The sequence below is a fragment of the Acomys minous genome (genome assembly GCF_964271855.1).
Source record: "Acomys minous genome assembly, chromosome: 3".
In the NCBI taxonomy this organism is placed as follows: domain Eukaryota; kingdom Metazoa; phylum Chordata; class Mammalia; order Rodentia; family Muridae; genus Acomys; species Acomys minous.
The window spans coordinates 78185690-78205335 of NC_140485.1; the positions used below are offsets into that span (position 1 = coordinate 78185690).

Sequence of the window (19646 nt, forward strand, 5' to 3'; positions counted from 1 at the left end):
AGGGAGGAAGAACAAGAGAGAGGTGGGGAGGCGAGGAGGGAGGGAGAGAAAGAGGGGAGAGAGAGGGGGGAGGGAAGGAGGGAGGAGAGAGCGCACTTGACTGCAGCTGCTATGAAAGCAGAGAGGAAACAGGAAGGGGCGGGATGGGCTACTAGGTTCTGAGGGTACAGGTGGGTAGGTGAGCAAGGCTTTAGCTTAGCAGGCATGCCAACACACTTTCAGTTAAAGACTTGTTTATTCAAGTATCTGAAAACACCCTACAATGGAAACTGTTAGTAGATGGCTGCTCACACTGTACTATGGACCACGCACATGGTGTTTTCAGAAGACTTGAGATGCCACTGATAGTTTAAAAACTGTACACCTGATGGAGAACCAAGGAAGACAATTTAATGTTTCATCCGGATCCAGAGGCGCATCAGATTAAACAGCAGCTCCACTTGGCAAACAGCTGTTACATGATGGTATCCAAGAAAAAATGGTTGATGATGGACAAATTCAGAAATGCTTCCCCAAAGGCGGATGGTTCTTTAAAAAGTTTCACAACCCTTGCAGAAAACACCGATGCCCAACACGCTGATTCTAAGTTCAGGAGATGTGGGTCTTCTTGGTTCCACAGGCCAGCAGTGCCCCGATAAGCATGTACCTGTGCTGTGATAAAAGGTTCCTCTGGACTGCACAGAAGAGGTGGAGCAAACGCCATCAGTCATAGTGGATGGCAGTGTAAAAGATGATCCAAATGACCTACGGGACACAAGCAGTGTTCATGTTGTCACCTGGCTCAACACAGTGCCCCCAACTATGAAAATGGCAATGCATAATTTGAGGTCTTTAGGATATCCATAAAGGACAATAATTACCATTAATCTCAAAACATCTCTCCAAAGAAAAGGTCTGTTCCCACGGTCACTTATTTCCCATCTCTCTCCCCCCCTTCAGCCACTGGCAGCCACTAACCTACTGTGGCCCTGTGCATTCTGGACATTTTACTAGGTGGAACCATGTAGCCTTTTATGTCTAGATTCTTTCTGTTGTTGTTGTTGTTGTTGAGACAGGGTTTCTCTGTGTAGCCTTGGCTGTCCTGGACTCACTTTATACACCAGGCTGGCCTGGAACTCACAGATCCATCTGCCTCTGCCTCCCGAGTGGTAGGATTACAGGCGAGCGCCTCAATACTTGGAGCCTTTTATGTCTAGTTTCTTTCACTTAGCATGTTTTCAAAGTTCATCTATAATGCAGCACCACAGACAATAACATTTACACTTTACACTTTGGATCAGCCATGTGAATAGTTCACTTTTTCCTATTAGGAATAATGTGTTTTATATATATACACACCTACATCTTTGGTTTTCTTCCTTTTGGGGACACGGTCTCTCTACGTAGTCCAGTCTGAACTCAAATTTATAACCCACCTGCTGGCATACAACTGTGAGTGACCACACACCAGATAAATATGTATTAAAACATTTCCCAGTTTCTAATATGCAATTGACAGAGGGCCCTGGATTTATACGATTGCTGCACCCTAGACCACATCCTGGAAGGCCCTGCTTGAGGTCACTAAAAAGAACAGCAGCCCAAGCACAGAGCATAAGTAAGCTGATGTGCTGAGTGGCTGATGTCTCATGAACAGAAGCTGTTGTAAAACCACCATCTACACATACCATGAACAAGGCAAATGATGTCACAAACCCTTCTTTAGTGAGCTCCCAGGTGCCACCATATTCTTCCTCGTCGATTTGTAGGTAGTTGCTGAAGTAGAGATACAGGACTCCTGCATTGATGAGGCAGAATCTGGAGTGAGGGCAGACAAGCACCAAACACAAACTGTAAACTTCGAAGCTGCCAGCTCTCCCAGCCCTGTCAGAGCGGGCATTCCAGTTTATTCTTTGGGCATGTGTTTATTCTTTGGGCATTCCAGTTTATTCTTTGGGCAGAGGATGACCTGGAAAAGCTCCAGGCTTAGGAAGACAGATCAATCTGTTTATGTCTTCATTGTGAGAGTTTGTGAGTCTTGGGGGGGGGGGGGGGAAGAGATCAAGGGAAGCACAGGGACACACACTTGGATAGTTATTATGGTGGGAGTGAACAAAACAATACATAAAAATGTTTAGGTCTTCAGTGAGCTACCCACCTGACTTAAGATGGAGATTTAAGGAAGGAACAACTGCATGAAATAAAATATTTAAAGCATGGAACAGAGGTCTCAATGTCAGAGCACCTGTCTAACACACGCAGGCTTTGAGCTCCAACCCTAGCACTGCCCCCAATTCACCCATCTTTTCATTTTGGGTTTTTGAGATAGGGTCTCACAGAGCGGGGTGGGGCAGCCCATGGCTTTAATTCCAGCACTCAGGGAGGCAGAGGCAGGCGGATCTCTGCGAGTTTGACATCAGCCTGGTCTACAAAGCAAGTCCAGGACAGCCAAGGCTACACACAGAAACCTTGTCTAGGAAACAAACAAACACAAAAAACAATAAAAAGGAGCTGGAGAGAGGGCTCAGCAGTTAAGAGCCCTGGCTGTTTTCAGAGGTCCTGAGTTCATTTCCCAGAGCCCATGGTTTGATCTTTTCTAATGTGCAGAGAGACGTATAGATAAAACATCTATATACACACATCTTTTTTTTTAATGCAGGTGATGGTGGCACAAGCCTTTAATCCCAGAGGCAGGTGGATCTCTGTGAGTTCTAGGATAGCCTAGTCTACAAAGCGAGTTCCAGGATAGCCTGAGCTGTTACACAGAGAAACCCTGTCTTGGAAGAGGGGGAAAATTTGAAAACAAACAAACCAACCAAATTAGCACACAGTGACAATAAGCTGACATGGAGAAGCGCCATGGGATCAGTAAGTGGGGTGACAAAAGGAAATAGGCACTTCCTTTCAGAAGTAATGCCTGATGCAGACAGAAGCCTTAGAAATCTATGTTGAGTGAGGGTAGAGAAGGGCTGCACGCTGGCTAAGCTTCAAGGATTAGTTTCATTCTATTGTATAAATGAGGAAGAGTTTCAGCATATGTAAAATCAGCATTTGGGCAGAACCAAATTAAGGGTTCATGGTCATTCTGTTATTTGGGAGGACTGAGTCCAAGGTCAGCCTGAACAATACAGTGAGACCCTGTCCCAGTAAACAACAACAAAAGGGCCAGTGAGGGGCTGGAGAGATGGCTCAGAAGCTAGGAGCACTGATACACAGGTCCTGAGTTCAATTCCCAGCAACCACATGGTGGCTCACAGCCATCTGTAATGAGATCTGGTGCCCTCTTCTGGCCTGCAGGTGTACATGCAGGGAGAGCACTGTACACATATAATAAATAAATAAATCTTAAAAAAAAAAAAATAAGAAAAGGGCCAGTGAGAGTGAGTGGCTCCTTCATACACACAAAGTGCATGCAGGTAACACACACAGAGAAATGAAAACAGAGTTAAAAGTTAAGCATGAACTGAGCACATAGTGGCCTGTGCTGAGCTGAGCCACACTGATGGCCACAGACTGAAACAGAACAAGCTGGGAGCGGACAGGGCAACTAAGCAGGTACTGGAGAGAGGGAAATTCACCAGAAATGAGCACCAGGAAGTCAAAGCAAAGGGAGTTGGGGATGGAGCATGGGAAAATAGCAGAATCAGGGTTCTTGGCCTTTCCAACAGGAGGGAAAGTGCCAACGTAAAGGGAGTTAGGTTTGCCCAGAATGAGACACTGGCTGTGCTGACAGTGTGGGACTGAATCCCAGAAACAGTCAACTCTGTTAGTGGCACCACACACTAGGTCAGTCAGTCCAGAGCACATTCAGTTCTCTCAGCCACATCTTACCACTTTTTATAAATCTAATCACATACCAATAGCAGTGAACTGACTCATGGAACGCCTGACGAACTGAAGTCTCCATTTAGCAATTTACTCACAGCACCCCTGTCAATCACTCTCTTGTCCCCATTTTACTGTTGAGGAAACTGATTTCAAGTTAAGCCCAAGATTATATAGCTGCAAAGTAGCAGACTTAGAACTTGAACGCAGAGTTTTCTATGGGGTTTTAAAAGGCTGTATGCATACACCAGGAAGAGCGAGGAACTACTCTGGCTACTTCCCAGACTGGATGATTCCAGGGAAATCCTTATAGAATCCTACAGAAGGGCCAGGCATGGTGTTACATGCCAATAGTCCCAGTACTAGGGAGGAAAAAGCAGGTGATGTCTACGAATTCAAGATCAGCCTGGCCTACAAAGTGAGTTCCAGGCTAGTCAGAGTTACAAAGTTAAGACTCCATCTCAAAAAGGAAACCATTACAAAATTTCACAAAAGGGCCTCAGTGAGCAATGACATTTGCAGCCAACCCTGTAGGATCTACAAAGGAAAAGAGGAGAACCAACACCCTAAGTTGCTCTGATTACCATACATGTGCCATGAAAAGTGTAATAAAAAAAAAACAAACAACTTTTTAATGTTTAAGGGCTGTGGAGAGAGCTCAGTGGATAAGAACACTGGTTCTACAAACACAAGGTCCTAAGTTCAAATTTTACCACCTACATAAAAGCCCTGTCATGGTAACATGTGCCTGTTATCCTAGTACTGGGGACTGTAGATAAGCAGACCCCAGAGCTTGCTGGCAAGCCAGCCTAACTTAGTGGTGAGCTCCTGGTTCAGTGGCAGACCCTGTCTCAAGGCAACACTGCACAGAGCAATAGAGGAGGATACCAGGCATCCTGTTCTGACCTTTGTATGCACACACACTGCACACTCATACGGATACACCAAAGGGGAAAAATAGTCTTTTAAGATCTGATAGGTGTGGGGGCTCTGGACTCACACCATCTGTGCCCTACACTGGGGGACTTCAAAGATGAGAGCTACTCTGGTCTTTAGGACAAGCTCTTCTTTCTCTAGTGTTATTCTCTGCCTGCCTTTTTCTTAGCTCACATGAGGTCATCACCATTGTATCTCCACACTGTTACACCTGGGAAGAGCTACATGAACCCTCTGTCCAACATTTCATCACTCCAACCAGCTGTAGGTATCCACTCTGTTATGGACCACGTACGGCATGAACTCTTAATGCTCTGCTTATATAATACTTTGCTCAGTAGAAAAACAAACATAGAAAACTTTTTTGGTTAGGAGGCAGCACAGAATAACAGCTCCCTCTTACTCAGTTTTTGAGTGGTTTCATCATCTACCACCAATTATGGACAAATGAGAAATTCCAGCCGGGCGTGGTGGTGCACGCCTATAATCCTAGCACTCCGGAGGCAGTGGCAGGTGATCTCTATGAGTTTCTAGGCCTGGTCTACAGAGTTTCAGGACAGCCAGGGGCTAATGTTATACAGAGAAACTCTTGTCTTGAAACCCGCCCCCTCCCTGAGAGAGAGAGAGAGAGAGAGAGAGAGAGAGAGAGAGAGAGAGAGAGAGAGAGACTCCAGAAATAAACATGTGCTGTGTACATAAAATGCATACTTTTCAGCTGCCAGCCGCTCCAGGCAGTGTGTGAGATCGTGTGCTGCCCTGCTTCACTGCCCCATCCTCCACTCATGCTGTATACTCTCCCTGCGCGTAGTCAACGGCAGTGGCTTGGTTATCAGACCTGTGACAGTATTAGTGCTTGTGCTCAAACAATCCTTGCTTTACTTAGTAACAGCCGCAAAATTACAGAATAGTGATGCTAACACTCTGGCTATTCCAGAAAAGTCATGAAGTTCAAATATCTAACATTATCACTAGCAGAGGTAGTATAAAACAATTAGGTATTTTGAGACAGAGAAAGGAGCCATGCAATTTTATTACACTGTACTGTATTGTTACAGTTTGTCTGTTTGGCTCTTATAGACAGGGCTGCTGTAGGATATTTGATCCCACTGTGAATCCCAAGATTGTGAGCTGAAAAAAAACAAACAAAAAAACAAGAACCCTGTTTTTTTGTTTGTGGTGTGGCTCAGCCCTAACTCACTTTTAATCCAAGAGGTTTCTGTAAACAAAATGAAAGAAAGTCAACCATGGGTCAAGAGGAAGAGCAAGTCAAAAAGGGAGCGAACATAAGTAAACAGAAAGGAGGGCTTGAGTTGAGGGCATTTAGGACAGCATGAGAACGAGAAAGGGCCTGTTCCTTCAGGGACTTCAGCTGAGGAGGAAGGTCAGCTGGGCGTTTTCTCTGCTTCTCTGAGCTAGCAGGCTTTCAGTCCAGCACTTGGCTCCTGAGCATTCATTGGAAAAATCAAATGTTTGGAATTTTATGTTTAAAACAACACAGGGTTTCTTTGTGTAACAGCCCTGGAACTCAGAGATCCACCTGCCTCTGCCTCCCAAGTGCTGGGATTAAAGGTGTGCCACCATGCTCTGTCAGTTACTTTATTTATCTTTCATGATGCTTTTTTTTGGGGGGGGGGGGTTCGAGATAGGGATTCTCTGTGTAAACAGCCCTGGCTGTCCTGGAACTCATTGTAGATCAGGCTGGCCTCGAACTCACAGAGATCCACCTGCTTCTGCCTTTGGAGTGCTCGGATTACAGGCATGCGCCACCATGCCTGGCTAATTTATAATTTTTAAAATGGTTTTTTGAGACAGAGTCTTATTTCATATCCTTGGCTGACTGGCCAGGAACTCACTATGTAGCCCAGCTCGTCTCAAACACATGGAGAGCATCCTGCCTCAGCCTCCCAAGGACAGAGATTACAGGCATGCACCGTCATCAGCCCCAGCTCCTTAGTTATAACTTAAATTTCATCTGATATGTAACTGGCTGTGGGTATCCACTGAGGGTTTTGGAATAGACCTGTCAACAGGAGGGACTACTATGTATTTCTTCTGGGTTACTACTGTCCAAGAAATTATACAACTCAAATTCTGGATACACTCACTTCTCTCTAAAGAAGAGAGACCATCAGCATACCTCAGACAACCTGCACGGCTTTCTATGGAGGGTGAGACAAGGTGTACTCACTTGTACTCCCTGTGTGGAAAGAGAAGAGGCAAGCCTCCTAACTTGCACACGTGCTAACTCACAGTTCCTACCTAAGGAGTTTCCCATTGCCTCTTAAATGCAGTTTCATGGGCACAGATTTGCTTTCATTAACTCCATAAACTGAACCATGAGCAGGTACCAGGGATGCTACCATTGGCCACAAGTGAAGTAAACATGCAAGGCCAAGCCTCCTACTTGGGGTGGGGATGGGGCTTTTAAACTGAAAACAACTCCTGCCAAAGCCAATAGCTGTTACATCAAGCAAAAGACAAAGAATTAAAAAATGGTCATCAACTACAAAGCTCCTCCACTTCCCAAACTCCCACAGGGAGCAGGCCAGGCCACAGATAAGCATGCTTGTTGCCAACAAGTAACAGGATAAGCACTTGCAAGATGGCACACTAGACCCCCCAGGAACAGACTGGCCCAGCCTTCAGGACAGCAGTCTGATAGGAGATGCTCCCCGGCCTTGCACCAGCCCAGGAATGCTGACTTCCTTGCTTTAGTAATCAGATGCACACAGTGCCAGTCACAAAAGGAAAGCAGAGCCTCTAGCTGAAAAGAAAGCAAGAGCCAACCTAGCATGTTGACGCTGGCCTATAAGCACCAGAAGTACCCAGGAAGCGGAGGCCGGAGGATCAGGAGTTCAAGGTGCAAGCTGAGCTACATAATATCCTGCTTCATTTTTTAAAATGAAATATAGAAATGAGGATCCTGAACATAGCTGTTTGCTTGTAATCCGCGTGTATTAGGCTGAGGCAGGGGAACTACTGCAAGTTCTAAACTCCAGAGTAAGATCCTGCCTCAGACACACCAAACCACAAGACTGTGATTCCTAAGACTTACCCTGCTATTCCCAAGAAGCCTCGTAAGGGCAAAACACCCCAAATGACACCCAAGACCACAGCGATGATCTGTCGGAACCAGTAGATCACATCTAAAAATTCATCCTACAGGAAAGACACAATGTATGCATTATTATTTGGAATGGCTGCCACAGGACAGCTTATAGGTACAGAAACAAAAGCTCATTAACTGTTTCCCTTTTCCCCCTCAAGACAATCTCCCTTGGTAGCCCTGGTTGGCCTGGAACCTGCTATGTGATCCAGGCCTTGGCTCTGGAGTGCTGAATTAAAGGTGTGTACCACTACAACCAGCTAAGGATGTTTTCCATCGCCTCTTAAATGCAGTCTCATGGGCACAGACTTGCTTTCAGTAACTCCATAACCTGAGCCATGAGCAGGAACCAGGGATGGTGCTACTGACCAGGAGTGAGGTAAACGTGCAAGGCCAAGCCTCCTACTTGGGGTGGGGGTGGGGCTTTTTAAATGTAGGGGCCTGAAAACAACTCTTAGATTTATTCATTTTATTTTGTATGTATGAGTGTTTTGCCTAAATGTATGCATGTGCAGCACCCATCTGCCTACTGACCATGGATGTTCGACGGGGGCTTTGGATCCCTGGAGCTGAATTTACTGATCACTGTGACTCATCATGTGGCACTGGGAATCAAATCCAGGTCCCCTGCAAAAGCACATCGCTCTCTAAACTGCTGAGCCCTCTCATCAGCCTCCATATGTGGTTACTTATTATTATTATTACTGTTTGTTTGGCTGGTTGGTTTTTTGAGACAGGGTTTCTATGTGCAGCCTTAGCTGTCCTGGACTTGCTTTGTAGACCAGGCTGGCTTTTAACTCAGATCCTCCTGCCTCTGCCACCTGAGTGCTGGGATTAAAGGCGAGCACCATCATGCCCGGCTTCATTCTGGAACTTACTCTGTGGAGAGGCTGGTCTCCAACTCAGAGATCCCCACCTCTGCCTCCCCCGTGTTGGGATTAAAAGGTGCACCACCACCACCACCACCACCTGGCTCTGTAAGTGGTTCTTCTGCTAAAGTGTGGTGGAAAACAATATATTTAGACACTACGTGATCACTTCCAGAACCTGTACTCCACTATATTTTAGAGAAATCATTACTTCTTTAAAAGAAGCTACGTGAGTGAAACTGTACTGATGATATTGTGAGCACCGTGCTCCTGGCCACAGATAACCCTTAGCTGACCAGGTAAGTGCCAGACATTCCCCAGGGAGAAAAACTATTAAGTTCAATACTCACACTTCCTGTACAGTGACTTTTGACAAAGCCACTGAGGAAGGCAAGTATTGTGCTGGGGAGGTGCTTTAGGCATGTGCCAGCAGATCAAAGTTTCACCCAACAAAGAACACTTCGGTTTGTGAATTGCCCTGGACTCCAGACACCAGTCCTAGGACATGGGAAGGGGAAAAAAAAAAATGACACAGCAGATCACAAAGACACTACAGGTTTTGCAAGAGCTGGGCAGGGCCGGGGGCAGGGCCAAGGGCACCTTCAGCACGTACTTCCCATGCTCACCCCCATGTCGGAACGGAAGGAAGGAAGGGAAACCCGATTTCAGCAGTCCAAACAACGAAGGAGTCAGTCCAAAATAGAACATTCTTTTCCAACCATCTGGAATGCATGGTGACAGTCCTCCAAGATCACAGAGTGGAGCAAAGGTGCTTGCGAAGCATCCGCGCCCAGATCCTCTGAGGGTGACCACACTTCTTAGCCACGTCTAGCCGATTTCTTCCAAAGTCACACCACCCTCCTAAGATGGTTTCAGATTCGACCCTCGAATCTTCAGCTCGCCCGGGCATCTCATTTTTTTTCTCATCTCATCGAGCAAGGGCCGCACCACCCCCCCTCCCAATGTGCACTTCGTGGATTCCGCACCCGGCACGCGCGCAGTCTTTCAAAGTGCTAAGTACTCGGGACCCCGCGGAGTAAACGCCGGAGGACCACAGGAGCTCCGCCCGCTCTCGCCGCTTCCGCGTGCCCAGGCAGCTTCCCCTTCCATCATGCGGAGGGGCCAGGCCCGCGCCGACCCCCCGACCCCCCGCTCCCAGAGCCGCGCCCGGCCGGCCGAGAAGAAGTAGACCCGGGCCCCGTCCTCCCGAGCCCGCCCTTCCGCACCTTGTCGTCCCAGGCCGCGTCGCTCCGCAGCACCTTGCTCCACACGGACACCTTGAGGGCCCCGTTGGCCAGCTGCGGCTGAGGCGGCTCCTCCTTCCGCCGCCCGCCGCTCATCCTCCCGTCGCGCCGCCCGAGCCGGGCCTGGGGCGCGCGGGCCGAGCCAAAGGGAGTCGGGGTCTCGGCGCGCGGGGCGGCAGCGACTGTCTCGGTAAAGTGGCACGCCGAGGATCGGCCCCCGTCGCCTCGCTCAGCCAAGCTGCCGGCTCGCTAGCTCCACGGAGCAGGCGCCGCGGAGAGAGGGGCGGGGCTCTCTACGACGTGCGCACGCAGCCAATCAGCGGCGACGTAGCAGTCGGCCCCCAAATCTCGGCGACGCCTCAGTGCGAGCGTCCTCCGATGGGCGGAAGTGACGGAGAGCTTCCGTCAGACGCTAGGTAAGGTGAGCGAGAAGGGACAAATGCGGCCCCCGCGGTGCCCTGTGCACAAGGAGGCGCTGTGGAGACTGAGGAACAGGCAGCCGCTCGGAGGAAAGGTTTGATGTGGTCACGGCTCTGTGAGCCGCGGCTCCTGGTCCTCTAGAGCAACCAGTAGAAGCGGCCTCACAGCCTGCTCGCCTACAGAGCCGGAGTCCTTGGTCGGTCCCCGGGAGCCCCAGGCTGGGCCGCTCGTGTCACCTTCTGTGCATTCTCTCCCAAACCTACACGCTATTCACGACTTTGTTCACGAAGTTAATTTATCCACCGTCAATGACTATGGAAAAAGTAAAAAAGTTCCCTCGCCTGGCGATGGTCCAAGCCTTCAGGAGGATGGTGAGTCCCAGGCCACGTCAACCTGGGCTACATAGCAGGCCCTGTCTCAAAAGGGGGGGAAAAATCTGTGAAATTCAACGTCTCATCTTGCCCAGCATTCTCTTCCGACGAATGCGAGGCTAAGATCTCCCAAGAGAAAAAAAAATTCTTTTCTTAAGGACAAGGCAAGTTGGAACCGACGGGGAACTCGGCCAGGGCCAGTAGAACAACAGGGGGCAGGAATATGTGTTGCGCCCTCACTGTGTGCTGTTAGCACTCCACAGAGTGTGTTCTGGACGTCCAGAGCAGCTGTGCCCCTGCGGTTCCTGTCTGCATTGTAAGAGCTGTGCCCGCTGCCCTGGGTGGCCTGGCACACAAAGTGAGAGATGCTGTCCTTCTCCAGATGGTGCCGTTCGCTCGCTATGCGCTCTGCTAGGCCGACAGATCAACGAACTTCACTTTTGTGCAGTTTATAGAGGCAAAGTAATTTGCCCAGAGTCACCCATGTCTATTTGACTCTAAATCTATGTTCTGTTCTTTTTAAATAATTACTCCATGGGATGGGGGCTTTGCCTGTCTTGTGTGTCTGGGTACCACTTTGTGTGTCTGGTGCCCAAAAGAGGGCGATGTAGCCTGGTGGTGGCATACGCCTTTAATCCCAGCACTCAGGAGGCAGAGGCAGGTGGATCACTGTGAGTTCGAGGCTAGCCTGGCCTACAAAGTGAGTCCAGGACAGCCAAGGCTACACAGAGAAACTTTGACTCAAAAAAACCAAACAAAACAAAACACAAAACACAAACAAAAAGAGAGAGATGTACCCTCCTACATCTGCATTACAGTCAGCTGTGAACTGTCATAAGGGTGCTGGGAATTGAACCTATTCTCTGGCAGAGCAGCCAGAATTATTATTATTATTATTGGTTGGGTTTTTTGAGACAGGGTCTCTCTGTGTAGCCCTGGCTGTCCTGGACTCACTTTGTAGACCAGGCTGGCCTCGAACTCATAGTGATCCACCTGCCTCTGGCTCCTGAGTGCTGGGATTAACAGCGTGCGCCACCACGCCTGGCTACAGCCAGAATTCTTAAACACTTTGCCATCTCTCCAATCGCGCACGCGCGCGCGCGCGCGCGCGCGCGTGTGTGTGTGTGTGTGTGTGTGTGTGTGTGAGAGAGAGAGAGAGAGAGAGAGGGAGAGAGAGAGAGAGAGAGAATCTTGCTATGTAGCCCTTGGTGTGCCTGGAATTTGCTATATAGACTAGGCTAGACCAGGGCACTGAGATTATAAACATGGTTTACCGTAACCAGCCTGTGTGTACGTTTAGGTTTATTTTGCCAAGTGTGCTGGTCTACACCTTTAATTCCATCACTCAGACCGAAGAAGCAGGTGGATCTCTGAGTTCAAGGCCAGCCTGGTCTATACAGTGAGTTCCAAGACAGCCAGGACTACGTAGTGAGACCCTGGCCTAATATCCCTGTGTGAATGTGTGCACATGTGTGCAGATGTGCCCATGTGGGTTACTGAGTTGATTAATCATGTTTGGAGTTATCCCAACATTTGGAAGATGCAGTCAGGAAGATCAGTAGTTCAAGAGCAGCCTAGGCTACAGAGTGACATTCAGTCTTTTTTTTTAAGGTCGCACAAGCCTTTAATCCCAGTACTTGAGAGACAAAGGCAAGTGGATCTCTGTGTGATCGAGACCAACCTGGTCTATATAATATGATCAGGACAGCTATGGCCATATAAAGAAAAGAGACCCTGAGCGGTGGTATCACACACCTTTACTCCCAGCCCTCACCCTGGGGAGGCAGAGGCAGGCGGTTATCTGTGAGTTCAAGGCCAGCCTGGTCTACAGTGTGAGTCTGGAACAGCCAAGGCTTCACAGATAGACCCTGTCTCTAACCCTCGCCCCTGGGGCGGGGGGCGGGCGGGGAAGAGCTTAGGGTGGCCTACAGTAACATTTAAACTGGGCAGTTTAAGCGCACGCCTTTAATCCCAGCACTTGGGAAGCAGAGGCAGGTGGATCACTGTGAGTTTGAGGCCAGCCTGGTCTACAAAGCGAGTCCAGGACAGCCAAGGCTATATACAGAAAAACCCTGTCTCAGGTGAAAAAAGTCTCACAAAAAAGAAAAAAGAAAAGAAAAGCTAGAACCTCATTTTTGTATCTGTCAACATTTACCTGTAGTTGGGGCTTCACTTCAGGTGTCCAACAGAGTCTACTAACAAGGTTTTCCAGATTTTCATCGTCCTGCCCCACCCCCCCCTTTTTTTTTTATTTTTTTAAGATTTTAGACAGGACCTCACTGTGCAGCTCTGGCTGGCCTGGAACTCACTATGTAGGCCAGACTGGACTCAAATACACAGAGATCTACCGGTCTCTTGCCTTTGTCTGTCTCTGACTCCAAGTCCTGGGACCAAAGGGGTGCTTTTCATGCCTGGCTCCCAGCACCTTTCTTGGGACAAGACCACCCTCCCCATGCATTCCTGGTTGGCCTTGTTAGCTTCCTCCTTTAGCCTGCCCCCAAGGGAAGGGCTCCTAGGCCTGCAGCAGCAGCAGCAGCAGCAGCAGCAGCAGCAGCAGCAGATCACACTGTGGTTTTGATGGACATTGTCCTAATGCTCAAGGATGCTGAGCATTGTCCCATGTACACACTGACTTCTTGTGTCTTTGGACTAGTTTTTCATTATGGATATCTAGATAACTAGAAAAACTAGCTGTCTAGGTTTTCATAATGGATATGAACACTCATACGCAATTTTTTTCATCCTTAACTATTCTGTAGGTTTGTTCTGTTAGTTATGTTTATTTAGTAAAAAAGCTTTTCTTTGGTTTTGAGACAAGGTTCTGCTGTGTAGACCAAGTTAACCTTGGACTTGCCTGGATCCTCCTGCCTCCTAGCTTCTGGGATCACATGCTTGTGCTATCCTATAGGTCAAACAGCTGATATAGGTCAAAATATTTTGAGACACAGAAAGGCACCTCCCTATGTTGCCCAGTTTAGTCCCAAACTTCTAGGCCCAAATGACCCTCCTGCTCCAGCGTCTTAGGTAGCTGGGAGTACAATTTCAAAGTCACTGAAGTCTAGCTTTTCCAGTGTTCCTTTTGCTGCCTGTATCTGCAGTGTCCCATCCAAGAAAATATTGCCAAGTCTTCAGTTTCATGAGGATTTCTTCTGGTTTTTCCCCCTAGAGTTTTACAGGCTAGCCTACTACACAGGTAATCCTTATGCCTAAGCTCCCTGGTGTGGGGGCTGTAGATAGGAGCCTCCAGCCCAGGCCTTCTCTCTTTTTTTTGGTGTTAATGAAATCCAGGATATCGCCCCAGCTCTGCACGCCCTCTAACCCTGAGGTACAGTTAGTTTGACAATCTGCTTTGAGTTAATTTCCGTGTGCGTGTGAAAGCTCTGATTCCATTCTTTTGCATGTAGTTGTCCGTTTCAGTTTTCTAGCACCGTTTGTTGAAACATTGTCTAGATCCTAGCCCTCTCCCAAAGACTTTTCCACACTGGCCTCAGACCTTTATTGAGAATAATCTGACCATCTTCTTGTATGCGAGGACTTGTTTTAGGGTTCTCCGTTCTCATTTATGGGTCAACATGTCTGTTTCCATGCCAGTGCCACTATTGTAGCTTTGTAATTTTTTGAGGAGGATTTCATACATGTATATAATGTATCTTGGTCATTTTCACTCTCGCTAATCCCCGAAAGTCCCCTTCCTACTTTCATATTCATTTTTCCAAAAGATTTATTGATTTTTGCTTTTGATGTGTATGTGTATTTTGCCTGCATGAATGTATCTGCAGCACATTTGTGCTTGGTGCCAATGGAAGCCAGGTCGTTGATTCCGTAGAAACTGTGAGTGGAGTTAATTGTGAGCAGCATGTGGGAGCAGCCTGTAAGCGTTTTGTTTTTGTTTTTGTTTTAAATGACAGGGTCTTACTTTGCAGCCTTGGCTAGCTTGGAACTCAGAGGTCTGCCTGCCTCTGCCTCCTAAGTGCTGGTCTAAAGTCAGTTTAAAAACCTCAACAATTTTTAATTACTTTATGTTTATTCGGGTACGTATGTCAGAGCATGCATAAGATCAGATGATAACTCATGGGTGCTCTCTCCTTGCATCAGGTGGAATCAGACTCGGCAGCAAGCACTGAACCACCTTGAAAGCTCTCTGCGGGGTTTCCTACGTATCCGATCACATCATCTCTCTGAACACATATTAAGGGTTTTTGTTGTTGCTTTTAGTGAGGCAGGGACTTAAGTAGCCCCTTCGGCCTTGAACTTGATGTGTAGCCAAGGATGATCTATTTCTGATCCTCCTGCCACTACATTCCAAGGGTTAGGATCATAGGCGCTCACCATCCTACCTAGTCAGTCTTGTGCAGTGAGAGGGCGCGAAGCCAGGGCTTCCTGCAGCTTCTCCTCCAATGAAGCCACACCCCCAGCCTATTTACTTACTTACTTGTTTGTTGAGACAAGGTTTCATGTAGTCCAGCTGACTTCAAACTCACTGTAGTTGAGGATAGCCTTGAACCCTTGATCCTCCTGTCTGCAAATACCCAGGACAAGCATTACAGAATTGCACCGCCATACCCAACCCAAAACTCCTGCAAACTGCTTTTTTTTCTTTTTTCTTCTCTTTAGTTTTTCAAGACAGGGTTTCCTCTGTGTAGCCTTGACTGTCCTGGACTCATTTTGTAGACCAGGCTGGCCTCGAACTCACAGCGATCCACTTGCCTCTGCCTCCTCAGTGCTGGGATTATTTAGGGGTGCGCCACCACTGCCCAGCTGCAAACTGCTTTTACAGGAGGGAAAAAAACTCACCAACTCTGTGTGCTATACATTGTGAAGTTCAATCTTAACTCTTAGATTTATCAATTTATTTTTTCACAGGTGTCCTGGAAGGTTTTGAAGGTTTATGGTTGGAAGGATCTGCGATCCTGCCATGTAGCTCCAGGTGACCAGCAAGTGAGAAGTAAAACGTGCTTCTGGTTTTCTCTGAGCTGGCAGCCTGGCTAAGCCCTGGCCTAGAAGGCTAACGTGTGACTAACGTGAGACTGGCTGGTTCCCTTTCTGCGTTCCCTCAAGGCTTTCTTATCTTAGGAAGCGGAGACTCTGGCTGAATCCCAGGGCATCCATCTGGTTAAAATAAACATCTTGGGTGGTCTAAGATGGAAAAGAACTCGATGAAGTCAGGTTTGGAGGTGGGAGACAGATTTGGAAGTAGGGCACAGTTTGTCTTTGTGAGGTGTGGGAGTTCTAGCACGTCAAACATGGTTGCAGCCATTAGGAGCGTTTCCTTCCCACTGGACGCCCGTGTCCCTGACAGCAGCTTGTAGCAGGGCTGGAGAGGAAGGTCGGCTTGCTGGACGGCAGGGGCCTGACATCCGTGTGGAAAGCCACTGCCCATGCTAGACGTGGATGAAGACAGGGAAGTAAGGTGGTGCTCTTGTGTAGTGCATACGGTTCTGGGTTTGGCTCAGGCTATGATGTGGGGCCTGGATGGCAGGGTAGTAATTAAAGTGAAGATCCCAGGAAGGTGACCGTCAGGGCATTATAGACTGTTGAGGGCTGAGAAGTCACAAGGTTCAGGGAAGATTTTTTTTTTTTTTTTTTTTTTTTTTTTTTTGGTTTTTTGAGACAGGGTTTCTCTGTGTAGCCTTGACTGTCCTGTACTCACTTTATAGACCAGGTTGGCCTTGAACTCACAGAGATCCATCTGCCTCTGCCTCCCAAGTGCTGGGATTAAAAGCGTGCACCACTATACCTGGCTGAACCTCTTTTTTTTTAAATTGTTATATTTATTGGTGTTCAGCCTGCGTGTATATCTGTGTGAGAGTATTAGATTCCCTGGAACTGGAGTTACAGGCAGTTGCCAACTGATATGTGGATGCTGGGAACTGAACTTTCATCCTCTTGAGCAGCCCGTGTGTTTTGCTTTTTGAGACAGGGTTTCTCTGTGTAGCCCTGGCTTCCTTGACTTGTTTTGTAGGCCAGGCTGGCCTCAAACTCAGAGATCTGCCTGCCTCTGCCTCCTCAAGTGCTGGGATTACAGGTGTGTGTGTCATTGGCCTGGTTCAGCCAGTGCTCTTTACCACTGAAGAGCCATCTCTCCTGTTAAGATTGGGAAGCTGCAGCACTCGGGAGGCAGAGGCAGGTGGATCGCTGTGAGTTCAAGGCCAGCCTGGTCAACAAAGCAAGTCCAGGACAGCCAGGGCTGTTACACAGGAACCCTGTCTCAAAAAACCAAGAGAGAGAGATGGGGGGGGGGGAGAGAGAGAGACAGAGAGAGAGAGAGAGAGAGAGAGAGAGAGAGAGAGAGAGAGAGAGAGAGGAAGAGAGGAGAGGGAGACGGAGAGGGAGGGAGAGGGACAGACAGACAAAAAAGATTGGGGAGCTGAGGTGTAGCTCCTTGGGACTTCTCTGCTTAGATCCCCAACCCTCCATTCCAACACACACACACACACACACACACACACACACACACACACACACACACACACACACAGAGAGAGAGAGAAGCAGTGACTTGGGAGGCTGAGGCGGGTGGACTCTATGAAGCTAGCCTGGGATAGAGTGACGCTACCAAACACAGAACCAGAAAACCTGTTCTCCCTAACCGAGGCTGATGCACTCAGCGTCGGGAAGGCAGACCAGCCACATCCAGCATGTCAGTTCAAGCATATTACCAACCCAAGGTTCTCAGGCACTTTCTGTTTCGAGTCAGGGCCTTGTGTATCCCCTAAAGATGATCTTGAAAAAAAAAAAAAGAAAAAGAAAAAATTTTACAGCTGGGTGGTGGTGGCGCACGCCTTTAATCCCAGCACTTAGGAGGCAGAGGCAGGCGGATCTCTGAGTTTGAGGCCAGCCTAGTCTACAAAGCGAGTTCAGGACCGTCAAGGGTACACAGAGAAACCCTGTCTCAAAAAAACTAAAACCAAACCCCCTAAAAACGGTGTTTGTGGAACACATATGTGGCACAACACACATGAGGAGAACAAAGGACAGTCTGTAGTAGTCAGTTCTCTTTGTTAATCACACAGGTCCTTGGAATTGAACTCAGGTCTTCAGGCTTTGCAGCAAGCATCTTTACACAATGAGCCAACTCCGGCCGGGCCCTGAGGTTTTGCTTCCTGTGACTCTGGGGTTAGAGGGTTGAACCGCAACGCCGGGTGGCTGATCACTCCAGACTGAGCGGTGCTGGGGATGGAGCCCGGGGCCTCATGGACACCAGGCAAGTACTTGTGTACTTCACATTTTCATCACTGTGGCTCTCATCATCCATGAGAAATAAAGGAAAAGAGGTTTATGTTAGCTCACGATTGACTAGATGCTTAGGGTGGAGCAAAGGTGCTTAGCATGTAGCAGCAGGGAAGGGACGAGAGAGCTGGAGAAGGGCAGGCCATGGCACTTAGTCTGCTAGGGCATGCCCACCCAGTGACTTAGTAGTGCCCTCCTCACAGCTTTTACTCCCCCATGCCACTAAGTTATAACCCCACCACTGACTAACCAGCTATAGCCCTCACGATATGAAAGAAAATATATTTCTAAAAGCCCCAGAGCCCCTCGGGTTTGCAGTAGTCTTTAACCGAAGGGCCCTCATGGGACACTGTAGATCTAAACTCAACAGAGCATTATCTTTCAGAGTCACTATCTTCCTGTCTCAATTCTTAAGAGTACCAGAACTGTATTATGCCCAGCAAAACTAAATCTCTTTTGAGGTTCACCTATTCCTGTTAAGTCCTGGGCCTAACTGTCCAGTTTGGGGAATACTAACAGACTCTGGATGAACGAATTTGGATGAACGAATTATTAGGTACAGGATAAGTTGAAGGCCAGACTAAGTTCATACAGGAGACACTATCACAAAAAATCAAAAACCAAACCAAGGCTGGGGAGATGGCCCAGCAGTTAGGAGCACTTCTTGCTCTTGTTGAGGACTGAAGTCTGGTCTCCAGCAGGCAGCTGGTGGCTCCGCACCACCTGTAATGTCTGTAGCTACACTTCTAGGGCGGCTCTCTTCTTCACTTCTGGTGGCACAGAAGCAAAACACAAAGAAAAACCAGCCAGCCAGCCAGGCGACTCAGCAGTAGAGGTGCTCAGCCCACACTGATGTTAAGGACACTGGATGCTTGTCCGTGGTAAAGCACTCAGCACTGCTTTACCTGGGTCCTGGACCTCTCTCCGTGACCTGGAAGCAAGACTTAAAGCCCTAACTCCATACCTACTCTGGCTGAGCTCAGGCAGATACTGACCGCCTCACTCAGCCGCTTTACCCAGGGTGCGTGCGTGTGCGCATGTGCCTGTGTGTGCGTGTAATGACGCGATGAGCGTTGCACAGGCCCAGGCACACAGCAGCTGCTCACACTGTGGCTGGTTTTGTACTTTAGGCCACAGCTATCATTCTGATGCAGCAAATCTACCCACAGCTAGTGGAAACAAGTGGGAATTCACAGGCTGACACAACAGGGAAGTGGGGTCATCTTCCTGTCAGCTGTGGCTGAAGCAGATCTGGTCGGATACAGCTCGTACACCTGCTTTCCTCACCCAGGGGAACCGCTGCCTCCCAAGCCCACGATCACTTAGCAGCAGCGATCAGCAGACTGCCAGGCTCACGTGCAGCGCATCCCTGTATAGTGCTGAGCAGGACTGCAACAGACCGGGAAGGATCGCACCAAACCTAGGCGGCTAGAGGGAGAGTGGCAGAGGTTAAGGTAAGAATGCAGTGACCGGCGCACGCCTTTAACCCCAGCACTCAGGAGGCCGAGGCAGGAGGATCTCTGTGAGTTCAAGGCCAGCCTGGTCTACAGAGTGAGTTCCAGGACAGCCAAGGCTACACAGAGAAGCTCTGTCTCGAAAAACAAAACAAAAACCCTTTAGCAACTGCTTTGTCTCTAAAGCACAGTGGGTCCAATCAAGAATTCAG

The 19646-nt window shown here is 48.4% G+C and overlaps 1 protein-coding gene across 2 annotated transcripts; it reads right to left on the bottom strand.

Moving 5' to 3' along the window:
• Window positions 1-216: 216 nt before the first annotated feature.
• RAB5IF (RAB5 interacting factor) lies at window positions 217-10210 on the bottom strand. 2 transcript variants are annotated; one of them, XM_084775735.1, is made up of 4 exons: window positions 9942-10210; window positions 7796-7899; window positions 1696-1797; window positions 217-744 (listed from the first exon to the last, which is right to left on the bottom strand). In XM_084775735.1, the coding sequence occupies exons 1-4, from the start codon at window positions 10053-10055 to the stop codon at window positions 531-533; spliced, it is 534 nt and encodes a 177-aa protein (XP_084631861.1). In that variant the 5' UTR covers window positions 10056-10210; the 3' UTR covers window positions 217-530. The 2 variants fall into 2 exon arrangements, with proteins under 2 accessions (XP_084631861.1, XP_084631862.1); XM_084775736.1 differs by having other exon boundaries at window positions 564-744; window positions 1668-1797; window positions 9942-10201.
• Window positions 10211-19646: the final 9436 nt, after the last annotated feature.